Source organism: Heteronotia binoei, chromosome 6 (genome assembly GCF_032191835.1).
Source record: "Heteronotia binoei isolate CCM8104 ecotype False Entrance Well chromosome 6, APGP_CSIRO_Hbin_v1, whole genome shotgun sequence".
Lineage (NCBI taxonomy): Eukaryota > Metazoa > Chordata > Lepidosauria > Squamata > Gekkonidae > Heteronotia > Heteronotia binoei.
The window spans coordinates 103,818,061-103,845,100 of record NC_083228.1 but is presented as its reverse complement, the minus strand read 5'-3'; the positions used below and the strand labels follow the sequence as shown (position 1 = coordinate 103,845,100).

The window sequence follows — 27,040 nt, the reverse complement described above, 5'->3', positions numbered from 1 at the left end:
TAGCAGTATCAATGATTCAGTAAAAAGTGTGGGTCTTTGTTTGCCCTCATATATTGTCATTTACAGTAAAATATTCACATAAATAATGCTCTCTTTCCAAAAAGCACATTTGTCTCCAAGTTGAGAATTCCCAAAGAGATCTGATGTGCCTCTAAAATTTGCAGAGCAAATGAATCTGGATAAACTTTCTATGTATACCCTACTAAAATCTAAACAATGCAGGTTCCAAAGTTCAGTCCACATCACAGTGTTTTACTACACTGAAAGAGACAATACATTCTTTTGTAGTAGACTTTACGACCTCACAATTTTCAAACTGAAACAGCAAAAATCCAGACAATTAATACATTAATGTCATAACCAAACATACAGAGAAAATTTGTTATAATTAGCTAACAGTATAAAAGATGGAGAGCTTCATCTGAAGAAAAACACAGATGTTAAGAACATCTCAGGGAATTTGAAATGCATGTCAGTGTAATTGTATGGGGTTGGATCCTGCCTGTCCTTACAAAATTGAATTGACCCTTCCACCTGCACCAGAAGTGGACAAAGTTTCCAATTTTCCTCTTTCAGCTGCGGCCTCTGGAGCTGCATTTGACAATCATTCCTGAGGGTCACCTGACCTTCAAGAGAAGGAGTGGGGGGTTGCAGCAAGAAAAAAGCAACTGAGAAAGCTATACCTCTGGATTTAAGCTTTCAAGTTTATTAAAGTGTGGTGGATTTACAAAAGAGGACAGAGACAGGAACTATGGGGTACAGAAGCCCAATCCAATATGTGCAAGTGAAAACTGGTTTAAGTAGCAGAATGTTCTTCTATAATTATTTTGCTGCCAGTAAAACAGCCATGTGTGCCCATTCTTCCATACCGGTTGACAGTGCAGTTGCCAGGGAAATCTCTGTATTCTGTTTTTCTGACACACACAACCTGATTTTAGGCATCATTTTTCTTAAGAACATAAGAACATAAGAGAAGCCATGTTGGATCAGGCCAACGGCCCATCAAGTCCAACACTCTGTGTCACACAGTGGCAAAAAAATTTATATACACACATACACTGTGGCTAATAGCCACTGATGGACCTGTGCTCCATTCTTTTTCTGTAGCACCTTAAAAAATATGATCCTAATTTTCAACCTTCTCTTTTCACCTGCTTACAACCCTAACTGCCAACAGCAGCAACATTTTAAAAATCTGCTACATTTGAATGAGTTCAAACAGCTTTTTCGTTAATTTAGGGAACCTCACAGCGAAAGAGTCTAAGAAGTCTGATAAATACAATTTTCTCCCAACTTACACTGACACTGTTAACTATTACCGTTCAAATTCTTTAGTGCACGTTCAGCATCTCTCCTATTCATGAAGGCAACAAATCCACAATTCCTTTCTCTTGCTCTTTCTTCATCAGTTCTTGGCCACATAATTTTGACACTCGCTAGAGGTCCAAAGCGCCCAAATTCCTGGCATAACATCTCTTCGTTCATCTGCAGGAACAAGCCAGAATTATCCAGTTCTCAAGTTTATGTATTGCATACAACTGTCGTTATAACAGGAAAGCAACTGTGGTTATAAAAGGAAAGCAATGATTATTTTTTAAAAATAATAATTACATTTCTAGCTCACCATTCCCTGGACTGCAGGGCTCACGGCAGATTATAACAGTAAATATATACAATAAATTTAATACAATACATTTAATATAATATTCGTCTGGCATACATAATGAGGCCGCTATAGCATGGGGAGATAGGGATGGCTGAAGCCTTCTACACCAATGGTTTTTGTGTAGGAATTAAGGAAGCTGTGCATCTAGCTATGCTGAAGTGTTAAAGACTGTGGAGTTCTTGTGCAGGTATCATTAGAACAAGTTGTTACAATTTGTACCACACTTCACAAGGCATTTGAACTGAAGGATATATAAGTAAACAGCTAAGTTCAACAAATGCATAGTGATTAATTATACTATACTAATTACATATTATAGTTACAAAAACAATCTGTACAGGAAGGGATAGTTTTAAAATGTCATTAAAACTTCAACAGCTGCAATTATTACCTGGGGATTAATGTTTCCAAGGTACAAATTTGTTGTGCTTGGATCTCCTACATCATGTGAACCTGGAGCATAGTCATCCAGTACTAAAAAGAGAGAGAGAACAAAATGTATCTCAAAGTATAAATTTCAAAGCAACAAAGTATTTATAAAATAGTTATGAAACTATATTACCACCTGAAGATCTGTTTCTTCTTGAAGGGGCATCCACTAAAGAAAAGGAAGAGTACCTTTTTAGTCCACTGTTTAAAATGAATTAAAAATACAATAAAGTGAAAATTACTTACTGGAACGACGCTGTCCATCTGAATCTGACTGAGGCGGCTCAAAACGACTTAATCTGCCTTTGGTTTTATGCCTTTCATCACGTTCTTCTTGAATTCTATAGAGAAGAAATTTCAAAGTTGGTGGCTGGCTACCATTCTGATGGTCATACATTAAAATTTCTTTTAACAATTCACCTCAAGCATATATTTTACTATTAAAAACATTTTGTAAAACTAAATTTAGTGCTTAGGGATCAAGCTACCAGGTTATCAGGTTAGATCCAATGTAAGAAAATATATCCTTGTCCATTTATTTAAATAAAAAAACAAAGTGACAACTGTAACATTTTGACCTTTGAAAGTGTAATACGAACTCATGATTATATTCCTATTATCTTGCCTAACTACATAAGCATGTTTACTCATAAATAAATGCTAATGGGTTCAACTGGATTTACTTTCTAATAAGCATGCTTAGGATTGTAAACCAAGACTCAATTCCTTTTTTAAAAAATCACTTATAGTCTGCTTTTCTCATTGGGACTCAAGGGAGATGAAACTGTGAAAGGGTGGTACTACAAAACCAAGACTAATGTTCTAAGCTTCACATCCAATATGCACAAGAGAAAGAGTTAAATGTACACATATGTACCTGATGACACAGGGAAACTGTACAAGCTTGAAGAGGACTGTCAAAGACCCTAGCTCCATAAATTTAGAAGAAAATTCATCTATAGTGCCATGCAGCAATTTATAATTCAGTGTCGTACAGCTGCAGGTCACATAATCCCATTCATCAACAAATTTTACCTACATTGCTTAACACAGAGGGTCAAAAGACTGTTAGATCTGGACTCCAATGCAGGCATAATTTTTTTTTGTCATTGTCTTCTATTCCCATGAAGCAAGGAGCTCTGTTCTCTCTCCTGCCCCGCCTGCAGGTTAATTGGCCCCTGACAAGCCTGAGAGGCTGGTACTAAAACGTTATTAAAATTAAGATACTTTTAAAAGGGAAAGGTTGGTTCACGGAAAAGCCAATTCTATTATCTGCTACACATTTGTTTTAAACCTTGACCAAAATCTGATGGCATTTTTCAGTTTCTTAATTTAAGAACTGAGAGAGGCATATGCTCACAAAGGGAACATAAAACCACAACACAGAAAAATCATCAAGCAGTGCTGTGTTTATAGCAGTAGAAAAGAGTAAGAGCCCAGTAGCACCCTAAAGACTAACAAAATTTGTGGTAGGTTACTTTCTTCATAAGTGAGCTGTGATACACGAAAGCTCACATCGTACCACAAATTTACAAGAGCTACTTAGGCTGGCTTACTTAATTACACTTAATTTGAATCTCCAGCAATTACCTTGCACAAGGAGTCAAGTACTTACTGTTTTAATTCTTCTTTAAAAAGCTCCAAATTGCTCTTTTTCTTTTCTTTTTCCCCCTTCTTCAAAGGCTAAATATACAAATTGCAAAATACTTCAGAATATGTTTTTATAACAGGCAATGCAAGCTGCATATTCATATATCAATTTTTTTCCTGACTGCTATTATAAATTATAAGAAACTATTCATTGAGAAAAGGCAACTAAATGACCTGATCCTTTAAGCCACTGCACAGAAGAGAAGTTCTTTTCATAACCAGATTTATTTTGCATACTAGCAGCAGTGCAAATGCACAATTCCTCGAAATGATTCCTCCAAAACCATGCTAACTGCCAGAGAGCCAACACTAGACAATAGCAGGAATGGAAGAGATGGCCTTCGTCTCTCAACTAGGTACATAAGTAAGGCTAAAAAACTAAGGTTGATACTGAGAAATTGGAAATTTTAACCCTCTGCAGGGCTGACATCTAAACACTTTATTCTGACTACTTAATTTTTTAAAAAGGTGTTGGATTGCAGGAACTTGAAATGTTTTTTCCAGTTCTCAATACAGGTCAGGGAGACTCAAAGACGTTTACGTTATGTAGTTAGGTTTATAAAGACAAATACAAAACACACTTCACATGATAGTGACCAGGATTAACTTTTAAAAAAATTCTTAAGATTCAAGTTACAGACCAGGTGGCTTACAAAGATTTATCTGCAGGTTAACAATTTTGTTAACACTTATTTGGTAGTAAATTCCACTATTTCTAAAGCTTAAATCAAACTTCAACTCCAGTCCTAAAGTCCAGTTTACACAAACATGACAGAGGAAACCTGCTATAGAATATACCACGTCACACTACAGGTGAGAACTAATTTACCATTCCTCCTCTCAATTACTCCAAGAATTAGCATATCATGGAGAAGGCTAACCAAGAACCTGAAAATTTAGTCATTCTTGACCTACTCCAAGCAGCTCAAACCTGTTGTACATTGTTCTCTCATCCTCCATTTTATCCTCACAACTCTGATAGAATAAAAGCCTGAGTGTGTGATTGTTCCAGGTTTAGTTTAATGGTGGACTGGGGATGTGAACTGGGTCCCTCAGATCCCAGTCTAGTACTAACCACTACATCACACTGGCTTCTTTTTATTTCGTTACAACTCAAGATTATCATTCCAAAATCTACTCAATCTGGGGACAAGTTTCCAGAAATCATATGATTTGGTGTACTAATAAAGGCAGGATCTTCCACTTCAGGTGTTAGTTTCTAGAGAAATAAAACATACATACTCAAGGCCTACACACTCAACACCTATTACTCTTCATAACAGATTTGATCAGAGCAAAGTGTCCAGTTTTCCAAGTTCATGAGTTAAACATTCAATCACACCAATTTAACACAATGTAATACAATTTAATTCAATTGCCCCTATTTTATATAGTTTTCTGGCTAGTAGAATATTTAAAAATCAAGTAAACTTGGCACTAGGTAAGAAGAGGGAAAAGCTTTCAAGTTAACAACAAATATATAACAAAGCTTCAGCATAATGAATGCTAGCAACAGATGTTACTTTAAGTTTCCATTTAATTATGGCTATATTTCATAAGACAGAGATTTAACAAAACTAAAGAATATTTCTTTACAGTTACTTGTATTTTAAAGCATTTACAATCACCAGACAGAAGCTCTTAGCAAATGTATTCACAACACAAGCTTACTGGCTTTTTTGTTTCTATCACTAGAAGGGAGGGAGGTCTCTCATTAGAAGACGATGATGATGATGACGACGATGACGACTGACTTTGCTGGGTTTTTTGATCTGCAAATCGTGATGAAGGCTTGTAGATTTTTCCTCGTTTTTCATCAGTTTCATGTTCTTCTAAAACACAGGCCAGTAGTTATTCAAAATGTCTAACTGAACAAACATGCCAAGATCCAAAAAGAACTACTTCAGACAAGCCAATGCTAATGATTTTTGATCCTTTGAATAGCAGACCCAATGCCACGTAACAAATTGCCTTTGGCAGTCTCTTCAGTTTGAAAGGGGGACTGCCAGAAAACATGCAGAAGGGCCTGCTGTTCAAGAATCACAAACCCAAGGGCTCCTCTGGCACACAGAACTAGTTGTGTGATTCTTCCCAATGCCGGCAACTGCCTCAATGTGACTACCATGGATATAAAATGTGTGTCAAACATTCCCTAATCTGTAGTCCACAGCATGCACAGGTCAGATGTCAGGAAATGCACCATTCTAAAGTAAAACACAAAATTACGGTTGTTCTTGAAAGAAAAAATACAACCTCTTCTATTCTAGCATAGCCTAGTGCTATGACATATGCCTGATAGGAAGATTAACAAAGCAAAAAGGCCTAAACATCTACTATTTTATCTACACAAAAGTACAATTTTTAAATGGAGTCAAAGGAGAAAGATTTCTTTTAAAATAGAAAACACTGTTATAGAAAGCACAATATTCAGCCTTACCTTTAGATGCATTAACAATACCACCTCTGACAAATGTCTTTACTTTATTCCCATCACTTCCTTCAAAAGCAGCAAGGAATTCTTCATAAATTTCTGCAGCTGCCTTCTCATCTTCCTATATATATATAAAATATTAAGTTGGCTATTAGTATTAATGAACTACTGTTGTATACATGACATCATTTTCTAATATTTGTGCTATCCTGGACTACAAATAAACTATGATCAACTAAAAGCACGTGATTTTCCTTTTTATACAAAAAGTTCCAGACTCAAGACAAAACTTGGGGCAAATGTGAAATACAAAGCTAAAATAGCACTATCAGGAAGTGGAATACACATCACACACATTTATAGAGTACTAGAAGCAGGCATGCATACTGCATGTATGCTAAGAATCAAAATACAATCGTATACAGACTCCACTCTTCTGAAAATGTTATAACTCCCTCTTCAAGCCTAGTAAAATAATTAGGACAACCATGGTTAATTACTGCCAGCATTACAGGCACACAACCTCCCTGTTGGGACTGAAAGGACATTAACATGCAGGGGTCACGGTAGACCTAGAGATGAGGAATCCTGCGTCATACTCTAATACTGAAACACTCTAATATCTCTATAGACTTCTATCTGGAGATGGGCATACAGCAGCAAATCTTATGCTATATCTTGTTAAACCGAAGAGGCTACACAAAAATGGGCTGTTACTGAAGTCAGAACCTCCAGTTTACTGGCAATGTTCTGACAAAGAAACTCAGTAAGTAGAGCATGTTCAGTCACTTAAATAAATTAGTTTGAGACAACATTACCTTCTTTTTCAGTTCCTCCTGCTCCTTTTTGCTTAAGGTTCTCTTGGCAGCACTCATCTTGCCAATACTGAAAGCTTTAAGTTTGCTTTCTAGCAATGGCTGAAGGAGAGAGAAAAGTATCTAAAGAACAGGTTCATAAAAACACATTTCTGTATCCAGCTCTACTTGAAATAACATTGACATACACTTGGGAGATATTAATTTGTTTAACATAGTTACATATTGCTATATATGCATAAAAAGGCATTTATCTTTTAACATTATGATCAATCCAAGTTGCATAGGACAATTTTCTCAAAGCAAAGTAGTAAGATAATATAGAGAAATGAGGCATGTAAGAAGTACAAATTAAGTACAAAAATAACAATCAGGATTATATAAACATATAAATCAGCAATACAAGAGAACTGGAAATTTCAAGGAGGGCAGAGAGAAATAAAATTTATTATTATTATTATATTATAGAGAAAGCATTTATGTGAGAAAACACTGGAAAACTGGGTGAAGTTGATTGAGAGATGTGAGGGGAGAAATTATATGCTACAGAAAGGACGACACATACAATCAAGTGATTTAATTTAGGAAGTCAACATCATTTACCAACATGTTCTCAAATATTTACAAATTCTATAACTGAATTTCCATTCATCCAACCAGCAAGTTGGATCTAACACCCTTTCTACTGATGCAAGAGGGAGGAAGGCTGATCACAATTGATTTTTCACATCACTGTAACTCTTCCCCACATGGCTTTTTGTTCATGTAGTATTATGAAAGCATAATATTGGGGGGGGGGGGTTGAAAAAGGGACCCTCCTACCTCTCAATCCAGTGGAAAAAGTGGGTAGGATCCAATTCACTGTTACAAAAATGATGTGATGTAAGACTATTGGCACTGCAAATAAATTAAGGTCTTCTGTGCCACTCTGAAGTATGATTGAAGCAACAATTGTTCACAAAAACACTTTTTCAATTGTAACTGGCTACACAATCAGATAAAACAATGTACAGAGAACATTTCCCTAACCAATATGCATGTGATGACACAAGCAAAAAACAGCAAGTGATTAAAACAAATACTATAATTCTTGTAACTCATCACCTAGTCCACACACATCAATCAATGGGAACCAACCACAAAAACAAACCTTAAAAAAACTATTTTCACATGCATCTTAAGACTTACATGATTTTCTGGAGACCCAGGGGTACGTGTTGTGTCTGGCATCCTGGTCTAAAATGGAAAAAATACAAAAGTCATATATAGCAGGAGACATTTATTGGTTTTCAGAACACAAGCCATTTTATATGCAGTTACTTAGGCTGACCAAGATGGATATCCATGTTTGTAGGAATAGAAAAAAGCACCTTAAAGACTAACAAAATCTGTGGCAGGCTATGAGTTTCCGTGAGCCACTGCTCACTTCCTTTAGTTAATTAGATTGCTTAATTTGAACCTCCTAAACTTTCCTTGTAAGTCTGAGCATCCTAGAAGCAATTGCATATCCACAAAACGTCAACAAAGTTAGAAGGGTATAACTCTGCTTAAGATGGCACTGTAAGAGTCCTAAACCCTAATGCTAAAGGGTTTAGGACAGTGACTAAACCCTATGCCAGCATATCTGGAGAACACACCAGCACAACCTCAAAGCTAGCATAGAACTGGATGGTGTCAGGGGTGTGTTGGAGGAAGAGGAGGAGCCTGGAATATGATCATCAGCTGCAGCGACTAGTATATATCAAGCTGGTTTGCTGTGAGGTTGCCAACACAGTTGTCCGAACCTGGGCCATGTACACTTGTAAGCTGCTGAACAGTTGTTTGACCAGCAATTATCCCCATCACTAAAACACAATAACAAAACAGCTGCACCTGCAATTGCGCAGTGTTTTCAGCACTGCCTTCTAGCAGATGTGGAGAAAATTCCATCTTCAATTAGCCCCCAAAAAGGCATGCAGACTCTGGTGAGGGATATAACAGAGTTTGATCCAGACTTAATTTTGCAGTTTAGAACACTCCTGCATCACACAAACCCCTCCGCTGCTGCCCACTGATCTTCACAAAATGCTACTCCTGGGGGACAGCAGACCCCAACGAATGATATGAGTTTGATCTGCAGTGAGAAGGGGGAAATCAGTGGAAACTGCCAACTTAGTCTGGATCCAAGTCATATGCTTCATAATTTCCACATCACCTCAATGGCAAGCTCATCAGCTTGTACAGCTTTTATTGCTTTTCCAAGCCTTCTTTTGCTTCCCTCCTTGCTGAACTTTCTCCAGTGAAGAATAGAGAAAGTACAAAAGGAGGAAGGATCCCTACACATAAAAAGGAGAGCTATAAATCTAACCACTCTTATCATACACAGCTTTATTGGGCTGTGTGTGACAAGTGTCTTACTATATTATTTTTAATTTGCTAGCCACCTTAAGGAGAGACAGCATATACATTTTCTAAATAAACAGTCTGTGTTACCAGTTGCAATTAATATATAAGACGCAAAGGACATCTGATTCATCAGGATCTTACTTTAAAAATATAAGCACTACTTTTGTCCTTATGGCAATGATTAAATATGTTTATTTGTAATCAGCAGGCCTTGCTTTCAAGTGATATTCCCTTCCATTAACAATCACAATTCAATATTTTTACTTTTTTCCTATAATTTTCACTAGTACCCTAGCAACACAAAAATAAATGCAGTAGAAAACTCTGAATTCACTGAACCTATTCAACTTGACCAAATTATGTTCTCCCATAGAACAAACACTTTAAAATAGCCAGACAAGTAAACCAAGGCAGGTTCGAATCAATATTAATACTGTGACACTAGATTATGATGAACTACTAGAATCTCAACCACCCTATCAAAACACCTTGTTTTTTAACTCTTGGGAAGGGACCAAAACAAAAACAAGACAAACCCAGACAGGAAGGTATTTACTCAATTTCAGACAAAAGCATTTGATTCAAACAACTCTGTTATGCATTCCTAGAAAAACAAGATAGAAGAAGGCAACACATTGCAGTTCCCAAACACCAGATTCAGCAGATGTGCAAATAACAGGACCAGAGAAGCCAGATTCCCAGTGACAATCAAAAGGTACAAATCCTGTTCATCTCTCTCCATGATGACATTTTCAAGGCCTTCTTACCAAGTAGGATAAGTAGATACAACCATAGAATGATGTTACAAAGTAAATTAGGTGAACAAGAACATCACTAAGAAATACATGTCCTTTTGTTTTACCTAGACTTGTATTAAAAGCATTTAAAATACAACTTTTTATTACCTTTTATTGCTATCCAGACCAAATAGTCTTCCAATTTATTACACTATTTTGGCATTTGATCCTAATCTTGTATCAGTTTACACTCTTAACCCAACAGCTATATGTATACTCTTACACTCTTAACCCAACAGCCCTGTACCACATCCCTTCATCTGAAGAAGTATGCATGCATGCAAAAACTTACATTCTGAAAAAAACTTTGTTGGTCTTAAAGGTACAACCTGACTCCTACTTTGTTAGACACAACCAGTGCAACTGTAGTACAGGGATACAGAATATTCAATACAATCTCAATTTTGAAGATCATTTCTACTGGTTATGGCAAGTTTAACATGCTGTAGACCACCTCCTAATCTGTGGATTTTTTTTGCAAGACAATCGATACTCTATCTATCTAAGCCCTATGGTATTGACACTTTCTGGTTCTCCCACTGGCTGCGGTGTCCACTCTATCAACTACTGGCCCGTCAACCGTCACTCAAGTGTACTTACATCCCATTGTCTGGGTCCACTCCTCTCTCCCACCCACTGCCGGCCCCAGGACAGACGAAGATTGAGCCACTGGGAAAGTTGCTAGTCAGTGGCTGTTGGTAGGCAACCAGGCTTGGTTCTGTCAGTAAAGGGGGGCGGAGCAGGGAGAGGCCCTTTCCAAGCCTATTTTGGCCTTTGAGGGAGAACTCATTGGGCCCAGTCCTGACTAGGACAGCCAGCTCCAGGTAGGTGGGAAATTCCTGGAGATTTTGTGGTGGAGTCTACATGATTCAGAAGGGAGGGGAGAGGCCTCAGCTGAATATAATATCATAGAATAAACCCTCCAGAGCAGTTATTTCTTCCAGGATGTAGAGAGAGATTTGTTGTCTAGAGTTCAGTTGTGATACCAGGAGATCTTCAGGCTCCACTTGGAGATTGGTTACCTTAGGCCTGGTTGCTTGCTACTGCTTCTGGGAAGGAGATAAAGTTGCCAACTCCATGTTGAGAAATTCCTGGAGGTTTGAGGGGTGGAGCCATGAGAAGATGGAGTTTGAGGAGGGATGGGACCTCAGACAGGTCCATCAACTCCACCCTCCAAACCAGCCACTTCCTCCTAGGGAACCATTGTTACCAGTCTCCAGGTGAGGGATGGAGATCACTCAGAATTACAGCTACTCTCTAGACAGCAGAGATCAGCTCCCCTGGAGAAAATGGCAGCTTTGCAGGGTGAACTATGTTTCATTATACCCTTCTGAGATCGCTTCCATCCTGCTTTGGTCCACACTGTGATTTCAGACCAGTCACAGACTTTCAGCATAATCTAACTAACAGGGTTGTTGTGCAGATCAAAAGGGGAGCGGATAATGATGTAAGCTGCTTTAGTCCCCACTATGAAAACTGTACTTTTCCAAGGTAGAGGCTGTGGGGAGAGGGGAGAGATGGAAAGCTGAAGTCAGATCAATTCCCCTATAGAAAATGGCCACCTTGAGTGAGTGGAAGACACCAAGGGTGGGGGAGTGCACTCACCTACAGCCTCTTTCACAGAATTATCAAATAAAATAGCTGGAAGGGATCTCCAGGGTCAACTAGTTCAACCCCCTGCACATGCAGGAAATTCACAAATACCTCCCCCTTTCTAGAGCCTGTTGGGTTTTTTCCTCACAACGGGGTCTTATTCCTAGTTAGCTAATAATTCCTGGGTATACAGTACATCAGAAGTAGACACCGTTTTCACCCAAGAGGAGGGGAAAAAATACATCTACCTGTGAAGATGTTATAACAACGAAGTGGGGGGAAAGGAGAAGGAAGAGATGAACAATCTACCTGACCAGATATGCTTGGAGCATGCCAGGTTCTAGCTGCACTGTGAGGATCTCAGGGATTTGCCTTGGACATACTTCCAACCATATACTTATTGTTTAAATGTGACCAATTTTCTTCACAGTTAATTCTGTAAAGTATATGTTAATATACTATTAAATAGTTTAATATTTTAATATTATAAAATTTAACTCAATAGTCAAATATGCTGCTAGCCCTATGATAAACTGCTAGCCCTCTATAAACTTCTTTATATTAAACAGATAAATTTGCTTCAGTATAAAATGTTCCTTTGTTATCTATTTTCAGCTTTTATCTTCAGTTGATAAAAATTGATATATGTGCTAAGGTAGCATCGAGTGCAGTTTACTGTTCTTCTTTTCTTTAACATGGTGTGCATTTGCAATTCTGCTTCCAGAAAACTAAACCTTTTATACTTTTATATTTCATAAATATGTCAAAGTTCAAGGGTCCTCAACCCTTTTTAATCTAAGGGCACCTCTGAAATTTTGAGATGGAGCGAAGAGCACCACCCCAAAATCATTGCCACAAGATAGAGTCAAACCCAGTACTTCCTTCCTTACTTTGCAAAAGAACTGCAACATGGCAAACAAACACACTGAACAAATTCTCAAGGTCAAGCTACTGATCCGTCAAACTTATTATCTGAATGGAAGCATCCATCCATTGGGAAGACAGAAAGCCTGGAAAAGGAAGAAAACCAAGGGGGGGGGGAATGGAACCACACACTGATTAAGGAAAGTTTAGGTGCCTACCAGTCCTCCTGATCTTCCACTTGCTGTGGTTACTATTACAGCCATCAAAAACCCATTCATTTGAATGAAGACAGCAAATAACAAGCCCTGTCTTATAATGGCCCTGCTCACCTTCTGAATAGGTTGGTAGGAATCAAGAAAGTCTTGGCATGTGCTGTGATGCCTATGGGCACCAAAGTGGTCCTGCTGGGGTTCTAAATTATAAATGCACTTACGCTGTTAAAGTAGTAAAATATGGTGTTACATGTCTAGAATATTTATGCCAAGCCAACCCTCCTAACACACAATGTGGGCTTTTTACACTTGAACTTTTAAGCCGAAAATATGCCAGTCTTAAATTGTTATGATCACATGATAACATGGTATCTTAACAATACATTTTCCCAGTGCTTATAAGCATTTTAATATATTGAATATTTTCTTCCCAATGCAGCCCAAAAGTGCTTTGATTGTTCCACCCTTCCTTCCTTTTATCCTAAAAACCCTGTAAGGTAGATTAGGCTGGCAGAATAACCAGCCTATGGTCATCCAGCAAGCTTTCACAGTAGAGCTGGATTCAAACCTGGCAGTGCCATCCTAAGTAGATCTGCTTTAAATCCTCCAATAAAAGTGTTCTTGGGGTCTGACATTTTAACAGGCACACCACGCTGGCTTTCACATGATTCAAAACATCACTGACCTCCAGTACTGCATATGTGAATCACAAGTACAGGTCAACAATAAAATAATCTAAGGTATCTGAAAATTCTAGTCAAGATATATGCATATCCATGTGCTGACTACAAATGTCTACACATAAACATTTAGATATACAAAAGGAAGTAGCCAGATGAAGACCTGAGTACAGAGCTAAGAATCTAAAACTTCTTCCACACCAATCGGTAACACTGCACAACATGATCAAAGAACATCCTCCATGTGCTCTATAAAAATGTACACTGTGCTGCTATATTTTTATAAGGTAAGGTAACAGCACAAATATTGCATGAGTGTACTTGCCATTTAACCCTTATATGAACATATGAAGCTGCCTTATACTGAATCAGATCCTCAGTCAATCAAAGTCAGTATTGTTTACTCAGACTGGCAGCAGCTCTCCAGGGACTCAAGCTAAGGTTTTTCACACCTACTTGCCTGGACCCTTTTTTAGTGGAGATGCCAGCGACTGAACCTGGGACCTTCTGCTTACCAAGCAGATGCTCTACCACTGAGCCATAATATCTTCGTATACAACAAACAAATAAATAAATCAAGCAGTTTTAGACAACTTATTTTGCAAATGTATTAAATAAAATCAGCCAACTAAACTTTGAAAATAACCTAAGTAAAAATATCAAACTGTGCTCTGGAGCTATTTTATCAATTCAACTTCTGGTGGCCACGTCACACTTATCTTCACAAAGAACAGTCTAATGTAAATATTTCATAGTAATAATAATAAACTTATGAATACACATGCACAGAAACTTTGTGGCAATGCAAAACCAGGGACTATCATAACTTCCCAAGGAATGGACAGTAAACAAGAGGCACTATTTACACCTGTGACACGGGAAAATTCACACCTTGTTAACAGCAACAAGAAGAAAAAGAATCTTGCATTCACTATACTGGGAGGCACAAACGGCACAGCACAGGTCAAAGAGAGGTAAATAGATGCTAACTAGGTTGGACCCATGTAAGATTTTTACAATAATGAACAATAAAGATGGGAAAAGGAACGCCAACGGGGATTCTAAAACAGAACGACGTCCCGAACGTAACATATGAAAGTATCTTTCCACCTACGTTCCTTCATCGTTTTCTTCAATAAGCCCCTTCCTCAGACGCTTGTTATGGGAAAACTGACGGGGGGGGGGGGGAGAGAAAAGCACTATTCCAGGGCCTCAGCAAAAAAGCGAAATAGCTGTTTGGAAGATTCGATCCCTTAAAATCAACTATTCCCCTCCTACCTTCTTCATGAATCTGCTTCACTTTATCCCCAACTGGAGACAGGGCGAAAGCGGAGAGAGGCTAGGCCGCGAAGCAGCCTGCAAGCCAGCATTCTCGCTTGCCTGCGCATTGCCACCCCACGACGCTGCGCGCGTCTCCAACCCAGTTCCCGCGCCAGCTCAATTCCCGCAGCTTCTTTTCCCGCCTCCCATTTTCCTCGGAGAGGCGACGCCGCTGCAGGAGGCCCCAGAAGCGAGCTCACCTTCCCACTGGCCTTCTGCGAACCGCCTGGCGTCTTGTCCGCCATCTTGATTCTCTCCCCCGCTCAACTTTCGGCGGCAGAGAATCGAGTACCGACTCCTCCGATTGAAGAGACGAGTCGAAGACGGAAGGAGGGGTTAAGGGGCAACAAGTCGATAGCCAAGCGGACGATAGAAACGGTTGGTTCGAGAAGCCTAATTCCGCCTCCCTCACTAGGAGGCTGGCTGCAGATTTTGATTGACGCAGAGGCAGAGTCTCTGTCCTTCGCCTTCAGCGGCTGCCAGAAGGGCGATATCAACCGATGAACGACATAAAGAAATCAAATGAAGTAAGCTCTAGCGCTCGAAAGCTTATGCCGGAATCAAACTGCTAGTCTTTTACATTTTATGGCCTTTTAACACTGTCGCTCACACGCCCCTCCCCCCCCTTTATAGGTGGTAGTGTGTGTATAGTATGGTTGTCCTGTCTGCAGGGCTTTTTTTGAACAGGAATGCACAGGAACGCAGTCCGGCTGACTTGGCACCAAGACGTGTTACCTAATATGCAAATGAGTTCCTGCTGGGCTTTTTCCACAAAAAACCCCTGCCTGTCCGTATACAGATTGAATGAAAATTCACTTCCTGCATCTGAGAAAATAGACCCTAACTCACAAAAAGCGTATCCTACAATAATCCTTGTAAGCTCCCCCACATGAATACTTATTTATTTTTTTAAAAAAGATTGCAAGCACCAATCGTTTCCGACTCTGCAGTGACGTTTATAATACTCGTCATAAGACTCACAAAGCATGCACAGAAAGTCCTTCATCACCTGAATTACAAGGCAGTATCTGTAAAGTTGCCATTTCTGCATTCCCAGCTAAAATGCATATTTCTTTAAAAATATGCAGAATGGATGCATTTCCTTGTCTACTATGTAACACTGGCTACTGTAAAGAAAAAAAATACATTAAAAAGCATGCAGGTCCACACGTGTCACCTAAAGCCATATGAGGGGTGTTATGATCTCACATATAGGTATATCCTGATGTAGTGAAAGACAAGGCAAGAACTTAATGAGAATGTGAAGAGACTTCTACAGCACAGTTCCTGAAGGGTGGGCTAAAGTGCTCAGGTGACTCAGCTGTCAGCTGAGTGTCTACAACCATGAATCTCCAAGATATGCTGGTGTACACATAAAAACACATGAAGCTGCCTAATAATCAGACCATCAGTCCATCAAAGTCAGTATTGTCTACTCAGACTGGCAGCGGCTCTTCAGGGCCTCAAGCATTTTCTCCAGCTAGAGATCAATTGTAAAAGCAAGAGATCTCCAGGCCCCACCTGGAGGCTTGGCAACCAAAATGAAATTCATGGATGGAGATGGTAGGCAAAAGAAGCAATGCTTCCATGTAAAACATCCAAACAATACTATTAAAGAAATAACTACCAATAACAGCCTTTTAGAAAATCACTTAGAAAATTACCTTAAATTCTTAAATGGTACATAACAAAGTGTACGCTTATAAAGGACAGAACAAAATATTATATTTAAACAGGAAGGGGAACAATCAATTCCCAAAACCTAACAGTTCAACAAGTAAGTTCATTTTTCTTTCTTTTTTAGGTTGACTGTCTACTCCTCCTGTGCTGTAGATACTGAAAGGACAGACCTCAGGATGCAAGAATAGCAAACTGCGAAGTGCTGGATCAGTTGGAAGTGCCTTCTCATGTATTGAAGCTTGGAGAAAGCTTGGGTGAAAACGAGGTTCAAAAGTCCTGGGAGAGCCTGTTCAGCTTGTAAAAGGTTTAAAATATCACTGCACATCAAAGAATCTCTCAGACTGCAGTTCACTATTCTCCTTGCATCCTTTCAGTATCTACACCACAGGAGGAGTGGACAGTCAACCTAAAAAAAGAAAGAAAAATGAACTTACCTGTTGAACTGATTGTTCCCCTTCCTGTTTAAATATAATATTTTGTTCTGTCCTTTATAAGCGTACACTTTGTGATGTACTATTAAGGAATTTAAGGTAATTTTCTAAGTGATTGTTATTGGTAGTTATTTCTTTAATAGTATTGTTTGGATGTTTTACATGGAAGCATCTCTTCTTTTGCCTCCCACTTGGAGGCTGGCAGCTCTATGTGCCATGGGGCTTCCATCTCACTGGTTCAAGCCCAGTTCCTGCTCAGGTAGCTATCCATCTGGCAAGTTCACCATTCTCACAGGCAAGCTGTGATCAGTAGCATTTGCCCCATCTTTCCATGGTTTCCTAGAGCAGCTTGCAAAGACACAGAGGCCTAATTGAAGACCTTGTAACTATTTCACTGCTGCTGTTCAATAAATTCTGGAGAGATCTACAACTATGACTCTGTCTGTTTGTCACTGAGTAAAGGAGATCTGCTCCCTAGCCCTTCCAATCTTGACCCTCTCATGCCACACCACCCTCTGCTTCAGTGCCTGCCCCATCTGTGGGGTGAGCTCTGACAGGAATCTCATGCTGGGATTGTTGTCAGTCTTTAAGGTGCCATTGAACTGCTGTTTTGTTTGACTGCAAAATATAACACAAGGCCAGTGGCACCTTAAAGGCTGATGACGCTTAGTTCCCTTGGAGGTTCCGTGCATTACAGCTCACCTCTTCAAGTCAGTCTGCAACAGACTGACTGGGTTACTCCTCTGCAGTCCTCTATTCCTTCCATTCTGCTGTCTGCTGTGTACAGCTCACATGGGGAGGGGGGCAGTTGAGTGATCCAAAGAGATGTGTCTGTCTAACAAGGGGAAGCAGGTATCTGGATCTCTTCCCTCCCCCCATAGGATAGTTGGCAACTGATAAGGAATGCAGGTTGACAATGTAGAGCCCTGGCTACACTACTGTGGTACCTTTCGACTCAGCCATGCCTCCCTTTGCAGTGTTTTGTGCTTAGCTCAGTATGACTGGTAGTGATATCAGGGCTGCAGTCTGGTGCCTGATAGCATGCGCTTTCCTGACCTAATGGTTAGAATGCTAGTCTCAGCTGAGGGGCCTGTGGGTTTCAGCCTGACCTCTATCTTTTGGGGAGGAGGGGGTGGCTTAGAGCAGAGGTTGCACTTTTAGACCCTTGCCAGGGGGATGGGTGGCCATTACAGTGGTACTCACTCCACAGCTTGTGAACATCCACATTCACAATTACCATCAATCCAAACAGCCACATTTTATTTCTATCCATGGTATGAGGCCTGTACCTCTGGGAGCCAGAACTTTTCCTGTTCTTCTAGCAATTTCAGGGTGGGAACCACATACCAGCCACAAGCCCCCACCATGCAAGGATCTTGCTTGCTTTCCTGAAATCTGGTGCAGGTGCAAAATTGGGGGACCAAGCTCAGAAGAGCCACAGGTAAACTACAGAAATGAGGATGATCTACAAAGATTTCTAGGAATGGTCACATCCAGAAAAGTTTATTCCACACATGGCAATAATTACAACTGTATGGATGCTGTTAAACCAATGTGTTGAGCTTTTACTGAATGTCAGTTCATAAAACAGCATTTGGGTAATGATTCCAGTGGGTAACTGTATTAGTCCTTTGCAGGAAAAAAAAATAAAGGAGTCTTGTGGCATCTTAAAGTATGTGCAGTTTTCTGAATATTATCATTTTAATGTCAGATTTAATAAGATTGTAAAAAGTCCATTTATTTCTTTGCACAGTGACTGTTCTGTTTATCTATTTAGGGAGCAGAAAGGCATTGTTGTGGTGGGGGCATCTACAAGCATAGACAGCTTCAAGAGGAGACCGGATAAACATATGGAGCAGAGGTCCATCAGTGGCTATTAGCCACAGGGTATTAATGGAACTCTCTGTCTGGGGCAGTGATGCTCTGTATTCTTGAGGGGGGGGCAGTGGGATGATCTCTAGTGCCCTGGTCCCACTGATGGACCTCCTGAAGGCACCTGGGTTTGTTTTGTTTGTTTGTTTGTTTTTGCCACTGTGTGACATTGAGTGTTAGACTTGATGAGCCATTGGCCTGATCCAACATGGCTTCTCTTATGTTCTTATGTACTGGGGTACAACCAAGTCAGATGAGCCTCAGATGGATGACTCACATAATAAACTTAGTGTGGAGGAGGGCAGGAGGAATCTTGTGGCATCATAAAGGCAAACAAATCCCTAGTGCCAGAAGATTTGTGTGTGTTTTTGATGCTACAGATTGATAGGGCTATTCCTCAAAAATAATTTTTAAAAGCATGCTAAGATTCTCTTCACCACTAGAGTGTGTATGCAACTTATGGTATTTCCTATGGAAAACAATATGATAAAACAGTTTATGGTAGATAAATGTCATAAATTGCCTGGCCCATCACTAAACATTTCTTCTTCAGAAATACTGGTTTGCGGCTATATTGATTAATACATTGGTTTCAATGGGCTTTATATAATAGTAACTACATTGCAAGTGCCATGCTGAATAAAGGAAAGACACTATCACAGGCCTAAGAATTTACTACTAATATTAGATTGCCCAGGTAGGGACAGTGAGACTACCATTATGGTGCTGGTCCAGGGCTTGCAAATTGAAACCTTCTCTGAGCTTTATACAAAATTTTAAAATTTCAGAGTGCACCATAGATCTATACAGGGGTGTTGCAATATCAGTCATTTTATTCTAAACCCCTTTCCTAATAATCCCTAATCCAGTAGAACACGGCACTTGAGCCCGAAAGATTCTACAAACCCTAATCCCTAACACAGTTTGCCTTTCTTACCACTGCAGCACACTGGGTTGACACTTTAATTTAACAATACACTATGACCCCAAGATCATTTTCCCTCTCAGTCATAGCAACTTCAGACCTCATTATCCTATTTTTTTGTCCAGATGTGCATCCCAGTACACATACCGATATTGTGGAGATCCTCTTGGAGCTCTTGACAGTCAGCCTTGGTTTTCACCATCTCGAATTATTTTGTATCATCTGCAAACTTGGCGACTATACTACTCTCCCTTTGTTCCAGATCACTGTTGAATATATTAAATAATCGCTGCCCCCAGTACTAATCCTTGTGGAACCCCACTGCTGACTTACCTCCATTGGGAGAACTGTCCATTGATTTCTACTCTTTGCTTCCTGTCATTCAACCAGTTTTTAATCCATAAAAAACTCTATCCTCTTACCCTATGATTGCTAAATTTACTCTGGAGTCTTTGATGAGGTACCTTGTCAAAAGTCTTTTGAAAGTCTAGGTATATAATGTCTACTGAGTCACCATCATCAGCATGCTTGTTCACTTTCTCAAAGAACTCCCAAAGGTTGGTGAGGCAGAATTTCTCTTTGCAGAAGCCATGCTGATTTTCCCTCAGCAACCTTTGTCCCTCTATGTGCCTACAAATTCTGTCTTTGATTAGAGCTTTTATTAATTTCCCTGAGATAGACATTAAGTTGACCATCCTCTAATTTCCTGACTATCCTCTAGATCCCTTTTTAAAAAACTGGTGGCACATTTGCTACTCTACAGTCTTCTGGTACAGCAGCTGAATTCAGGGATAGGTCATATATATGGGTTAGTAATGGCCAGTTCAGGGTACAGAAATACCTGGATATTTGGAGAGTGGAGCCTGGAGAAGGTGGGGTTTGGGAAGGGGAGTTAACTCACCATAGTACAATATCATGGAATCCACCCTCCAAAGAAGCCATTTTCTTCAGCGGAATTAATCTCTGTAGTCTGGAAATGATAAACATATGGAGCAGAAGTCCATCAGTGGCTATTAGCCACAGGGTATAGATGGAACTCTCTTATCTGGGGCAGTGATGCTCTGTATTCTTGGTGCTTAGGAGGCAACAGTGGGAGGGCTTCTAGTCTCCTGGCCCCACTAGTGGGACCTCCTGATGGCTCCTGGTTTGTTTGTTTGTTTGCCACTGTGTGATGGACTAGATGGGCCATTGGCCTGATCCAACGTGACTTCTCTTATGATCTTATGATGAGTTGTAAAAGCGGGAGAGCCCCAAGCCCTATCTGGAGGTTGGCAACCCTAGAGTTAATTCAGCATGCATGCAGAGAAGCAAAATGAAGGAACATAGGATTTGGCTGAACAATGGATGGTGCTCAAAGTAGGATGCTTGGTTTAGAGAGAAGATCAAGAGACGATAAATATCTATGTAAGATCAGGACTAGCCTATGGAGCTTCCAGCTGTCCATTTTGGCCATATTCCATTCATTTTACCCAACTTTATTAATCCTTTTTAATTATCTACCTCATTATCTAAAACCAACTGTGGTTTCCCCCCTCCCCCCCCCCCCGGCTTCTGTGCATTCTCATAATGAATCTCTGCCAAATTATGAGCAGGATCATACTAACACATGCTGTGTGAAAAGGAAAAATGTAATTGGTCTGTAGCTGGAATCTGAAAGGTCATTCCTCTGTAACAACTGATTTCGTATGAAATTATATCCTTGAATTCATGCTATTTATAATAACAATTCAGCAGCAGACTTCTTGTGTACATCAGCAGCCAGGACACAGTGAGTGCATGGTAAGAAGTTCTTCTCCCAGGTTGCCACCTATTATGTTTCAAAAGACAGGGGCACCCAAAGCAGCATGAGATTATCCTCCCAAGTAATCTTTTTTTTTAAAATGTTCTTTAATTGTACAATTTACTCTCTCTTATACTGCTGAAGTTTGGGCTTGTGGTTATTGTTCCAACCAGTTACTGGTGGGAGGACATCAGGAAGTGACAGTTTTGCATACAACACTCACAGGTTTTGTGACAGAAGCTGAGCCTGCCCACTATGATGTGAACTCCCTGCTTCTGAGTCAATGATCACTGTTTTTCACACTGAACATAACCACGGCTGGGGGATCATGTTGCACAAAACACTACTGATTCAGTGAGATTTAAACATCTTAACTATGCGCAGAATGGGCTTTAAATCATAGATGTGTAGGCTTTGCATGGAATGGCTATACTTTTAATGCTGAAGGACTTAAATTCAATCCCTACATTCTCCAGTTAAAGAATGTCAAGTAGATAAGAGGGAATATCTACTCTGACAACTGGGAAACACCTGAGCTTGGAAAGCTGTTGCCTGTTGAAACAGACAATAATGCTCTGATTCAGCATAAGGAAGCTTCATGTTTCTCTGAATGTGATAGATGACAAATACCAGCACAATGATTGCACTGTGGGGACCCAGAGAGTGATACCTAAGGAAGAGTCCTGGATCACACCCATAATCTCTTCTAGAATACATTAATACAAGCTTAAACATATAAACAGTCCAAGAATTTTAGATGATTTTCACATATCTAAATAGATCTGCGCTTATATAAACAATGCTCTGATTAGGAGACTAAGTTCTTAAAACTGCAAATCATGAAAATATTCCCTCTTATCTACTCTGACAGCTCAAGTATGATGTATATTTCGAAGAGAAGGTTTTAGACATAATTGTTGGGAAATTACTCCAAAACATCTTAATAAAATGTTAACCTTTCTGAAAAGGCAGCAAGTCATAACTGAGTTGTGTGGAACAGCAATCAAACAGAAATTATGATTGCATCATTAAATAATAATTAGTGTTTTCTCAGAAAGAAAAACTAATTTATACGAGGCTATTCTCTTACAGTACAATCTGAAACAGTTACAATTTTCTAAGTCCCTGGGTATAGAAGGGTATAACTCTGTTTAGGATTTTAACTATTAAGCAGCACTGGATAGACACTTTTACATGTCAAGTTTAAAAAGTAGAGAGTATAAAGTTTTCTGAACCAAAGCTCATTTTCTTAATGCTATACAAAGACTGGATGTAGATGGCATCATTTTTGGAATTTCTTTTTGAAGTGATTGCTTTACTTTGTGACAAAGCAATCATAACACTCAGACCTACCAAGTTTGAGACTAGTGGCACTTTTAAGACCAACAAAATTTAATTCTGGATATAAGCTTTCCCTTTGGGTGAAGAAGTACTTCCTTTTATTCGTTTTAACCTGACCGCTCAGCAATTTCATCAAATGCCCGATACGGTACGGCAGAGACAAGAATGCCGCACCCTCCATGCTACTGTGTTTCACAAAACAACAACGTTTAGGATTGTCCATTTCCTTGTCCTTTTGCATGCTGTGTGAATAAATATTGCATTCCCCTACTAAAATGGCATTGTTGCCTTTTAAAAAAATGTTTTGCTTTGTGATTATCCTGTTTCCCACAGCTAATATCATATCCTAAACCAGCTCCCTAAAGGTTCAGCCAGTCAATACCTATGAGTCAGGTTGAAGGTCCCCAACCTCACTCATGTCACATGTAACATCAAGGAACTAAAGTTCCCAAGCAATTTGGGGGTCACAAACAGGGTACAGAAGGAGATGCCTCTTCAACCTTCCTTCTAGGGTTGTTAATCCCCAGTTGAGGGCAGAGGATCCCCTGGTTTGGATTCCTCCCTCTGCTCCATGGTTATCAGGGCAGGAGGGGGGGGGGATGTCCGCTGAGCACTCCATTATACCCTATGGAGACCAGTCCCCATAGGCAGTGTTCCCTCTAAGCTGAGTTAGTGTAAGCTAGCTCACAGTTTTTAAGCCTCCAGCTAACACATTTTTGTCTTAGCTCAGGAAAAATGGACCCGGAGCAACCAAATTTATGCAGTAGCTCACAACATTAATGCCAGTAGCTCACAAAAATAGAATTTTTGCTCACAAGACTCCACAGTTTAGAGGGTATATTGCCCATAGGGTATAATGAAGAATCATCTGTGGGTATCTGGAGCTTGTGGGGCTATTTTTTGAGGTAGATACACCAAATTGTTAGCATAGCATCTGGTGCCTCTCCTAAAAAACCCCACAAGTTTCAAAAGATTGGACTGAGGGATCCAATTCTATGAGCCCCCAAAAAAGGTGCCGCCATTCTCCATTATTTCCAGTGGAGAGAAGGTATTTAAAAGGAGTGCTGTCCCTTTAAATGTGATGGACAGAACTCTCTCTGGAGTTCAATCATGCTTGTCACACCCTTGCCCTTGGCTGCACCCCAGTGTCCCCAGATATTTACTGAGTCACACCTGGCAACCCTACTTCCCTCTCTCACAATTTGCTCAAACTGAAATGGCCACAGGGGACACATTTACCCCATTTTGGAGTGCCATGTGTACTGACTGCAGCGTGTAGTGCCCAAAACTATGGCAAACCGGGCCCACCACAGCTGTTTTAGTTTCAGAAAGCACTGTGGGAGGGAGGGCTGAAGTCTTCCCTTCCTCTGACTAGGCTCACAACTGGAATCCAGCCCTGCAGTGTTTGTGATAGTTCCCCAACGTTACATGTGACACAAGTCAGGTGTAGGGTGTCCCCCAACCCAACTCATATCACTTACGTCATCTGGTTGAGTCCTAATAATGCAACCGCATTTTCTACTTTCTACAATATAATCATGTGTCTGATTTAGCTATTTAGTCATTATTTTACAGTTGGTAAGGATGGTCATTGGGCTGGATCTTACCAGCATTTTGGCTGGTGCAAGGGGGAGACATCTTTGATTCCCCAAAAAGGATGTGCAGTGGATTGTGAGACACATGTAGACAAAATGGTTTATGGGACAAGGCCAAGAGAAGAGGAGAACTGGGAATGACTACTCCTCTTGTGCAGAAAGGCTGGTAAGCTCCAACCCAGTGTAATCGACACCAGGAAGGTATTTTCTACCCTTTATCCTCAAACTGTTCTCTGCATTCCTCCAGAACACATGTTCCCCAAGGAACAACAATCAGCATACCTTGTACTTGTATACCTCCAAAAAGTGGGGAAATGAATGTTAATGCCCCAAACAGATAAACAACATTCATCCATGATTTGTCACATTTTGGTGCATTCACTACAATATATTAAATAAATGAAAATGGGATGATAAAGCATGAAATGATAAAGGAGGAGGAGAAGGAATATGAAGGAGGTGAACGTGCTGCATGTACACATTACTCAGGCTGCTTGATATGTAGGCTGAGTTGAGGCACTAGATTTTTATCTTGTAGAATCTCCCACAGTTCATTTAAGCTCTATGACTTGGCCTGTCCTGGAAAGGTTTATCCCTTCTTAATTGAGCCAGTCTTTTTTTCCCTTTTCAAGTTAGCAGTGGTGGATAATGATCTCTGGAATGTCCACAAACAAACTCAAGCTGGAAATTCAAGAGCAATTCAACTGTTCCCTGTTGTGGCAGCTTGACAAGGCTCATAAAATTAATCCAGTGATAATGATTCATAGCCTCTCTAGATGTGTAACATCCCCCATTGTCCCCTGGGGTCTTTCTATACTCCCAAATGGTTCCAAATTGTTCTGAAATGTGAGTTCTTGTTACAATTTGTTCAGATAGTGAAATTCTCCATTCAAGATGCTGTGGTATGTTTTTCTACACCGATTAGGAAAAGAAAGTACCTGTAAATTGTCCTCCTGCATAGTGAAAAAACCATGGTTGAAAACAGGTAGTGAACAGGGAGAGAGGTGGAATAATTGGTGTCAAGCCAGGGGATGTGGTTTAGATTCACTCAGAACGTAATATCCTAAGTGGGTGCTCAGCTACTTTTGTCAACATGTTCATTTTTATTTACTGGTTTTTGACACACATGTTCAAAGTACTTTACTTTTAAAAAAAGATAAAATAGTAAATGCTGGAGATAAGGAGGCTCTCATCTGGAGCTGTGTCCTGGCACAGTGGAGAAGGTTGTGGGCTGGCTGCTGCTTCCCTTCCGTTTGATGGCCTTCTTCTTCAGTCTTTGTCATTGCTTCTCTGGAACTGGATCGAGAGATGATAGATGGATGCCACTGTGAAAGGCAGATATAGTTGCTGTAAGGTTTGTCATAGTTTATGTCACTAAACCTTTTAAGAAATAACCAGATGTAACTCCAGAAAAGAGAAGGAAGAAGTAGACACTAACAGAAACTGCTCTTGAGAGGAACAGCTCTGTGAGAAAGTTGTGCCTGATTCAAGATCACATCAGCAGGTGCATGTGAAGGAGTGGGGAATCAAACCAAGTTCTCCCAGATAAGAGTCCCCACACTTAACCACTACACCAAACTGGCTCTACAAAAAAAGCCTCAGTCTCCTAAAAACCAGCAAATCCCCAACAACAGCAGCAATCTAAGGATACTTTTGTCGTTAACTTAGATTAAAAATTGTTGACGTTCTCTTTCCCCAAATTCCAACTGCAAAAACTCATTACCTGTTTCTCTGTTCCTTTCTCAAATTCTTTTTTTAAAACTTTTCAAAGATTTTATTATTTACTATTTTGACAATACAGAATAAATATATGAAGAAGCATTTTAGCACTTTTCTCAAATTCTGATGGGTGACACAATTAGAAGGTAGGGGCAGGGCTGCTGAGAGCCACCGGGGGCCCTTGTACAAAGATTCTATTTGCTCCCCATATGACCCTCATTCAAACCAAATGCCATAAAAAGACAAATCACTTTGTCTTGCTGTTACTGTGAATCTATAGTGACAACAATTGTGTCCATCTATCCATTTGTGGCAGGCATTACTCATCACAGAATTAAGCTAGGAGACTCAAAATTGGCCACCAGCTTCAGGATGATGGTGGATATTCCAGGGCCAAAAATGAACAGCATCAGAATACCCTGACCAGCATATATCAGGACAACCCTCCCTGTGCAATTTGCAATGGACACTAAAGGCATCCGTTTGTGGCAAACATCAACCATCAGAAAATACTTTTATATGTTTAAAAACTGGCCACCAACCCCAGAATGATTATGGAAATTGCAGTGCCAAAAATGAAAGGAATAGGGACTCTGTGAACCAGGTAATCTTCACAATGGGGAATATGTAATAAGAGAGCTTTAAAGCAACCTGTCATGTGCCTCCAATACTCAGATCCCTGATCTGCCATGAAAGGATGACACTATCTTGACCAGACCTACTTCACAGGGTGGGTGTGAAAATAAAATGGAGGACCAGAGAACACTGCAGCTTTGTGTCTCCACTGGGAAGAAAGACTGAGTATGACATTTGTTATAAGTTTAATTTTGCCTACAGTTCACATACGAAAAAAGA

General features: G+C 39.9%; 1 protein-coding gene across 2 annotated transcripts in view; it reads right to left on the bottom strand.

The window, feature by feature from the left end:
- The window catches only part of U2SURP (U2 snRNP associated SURP domain containing), a 46,564-nt gene extending 31,371 nt beyond the window's left edge, over positions 1-15,193 (bottom strand). Inside the window, exons 1-10 of one of the 2 annotated variants that reach the window (XM_060242309.1) lie at positions 15,043-15,193; positions 8,180-8,227; positions 6,995-7,093; positions 6,183-6,297; positions 5,417-5,577; positions 3,711-3,778; positions 2,342-2,436; positions 2,229-2,264; positions 2,058-2,140; positions 1,320-1,485 (exon numbers count right to left, since the gene is read on the bottom strand). In XM_060242309.1, coding sequence (XP_060098292.1) covers positions 1,320-1,485; positions 2,058-2,140; positions 2,229-2,264; positions 2,342-2,436; positions 3,711-3,778; positions 5,417-5,577; positions 6,183-6,297; positions 6,995-7,093; positions 8,180-8,227; positions 15,043-15,087 — 916 coding nt within the window. In that variant the 5' untranslated portion in view covers positions 15,088-15,193. The remainder of the gene's footprint in view (positions 1-1,319; positions 1,486-2,057; positions 2,141-2,228; positions 2,265-2,341; positions 2,437-3,710; positions 3,779-5,416; positions 5,578-6,182; positions 6,298-6,994; positions 7,094-8,179; positions 8,228-15,042) is intronic. The other variant, XM_060242310.1, reaches the window with a different exon arrangement.
- Positions 15,194-27,040: the final 11,847 nt, after the last annotated feature.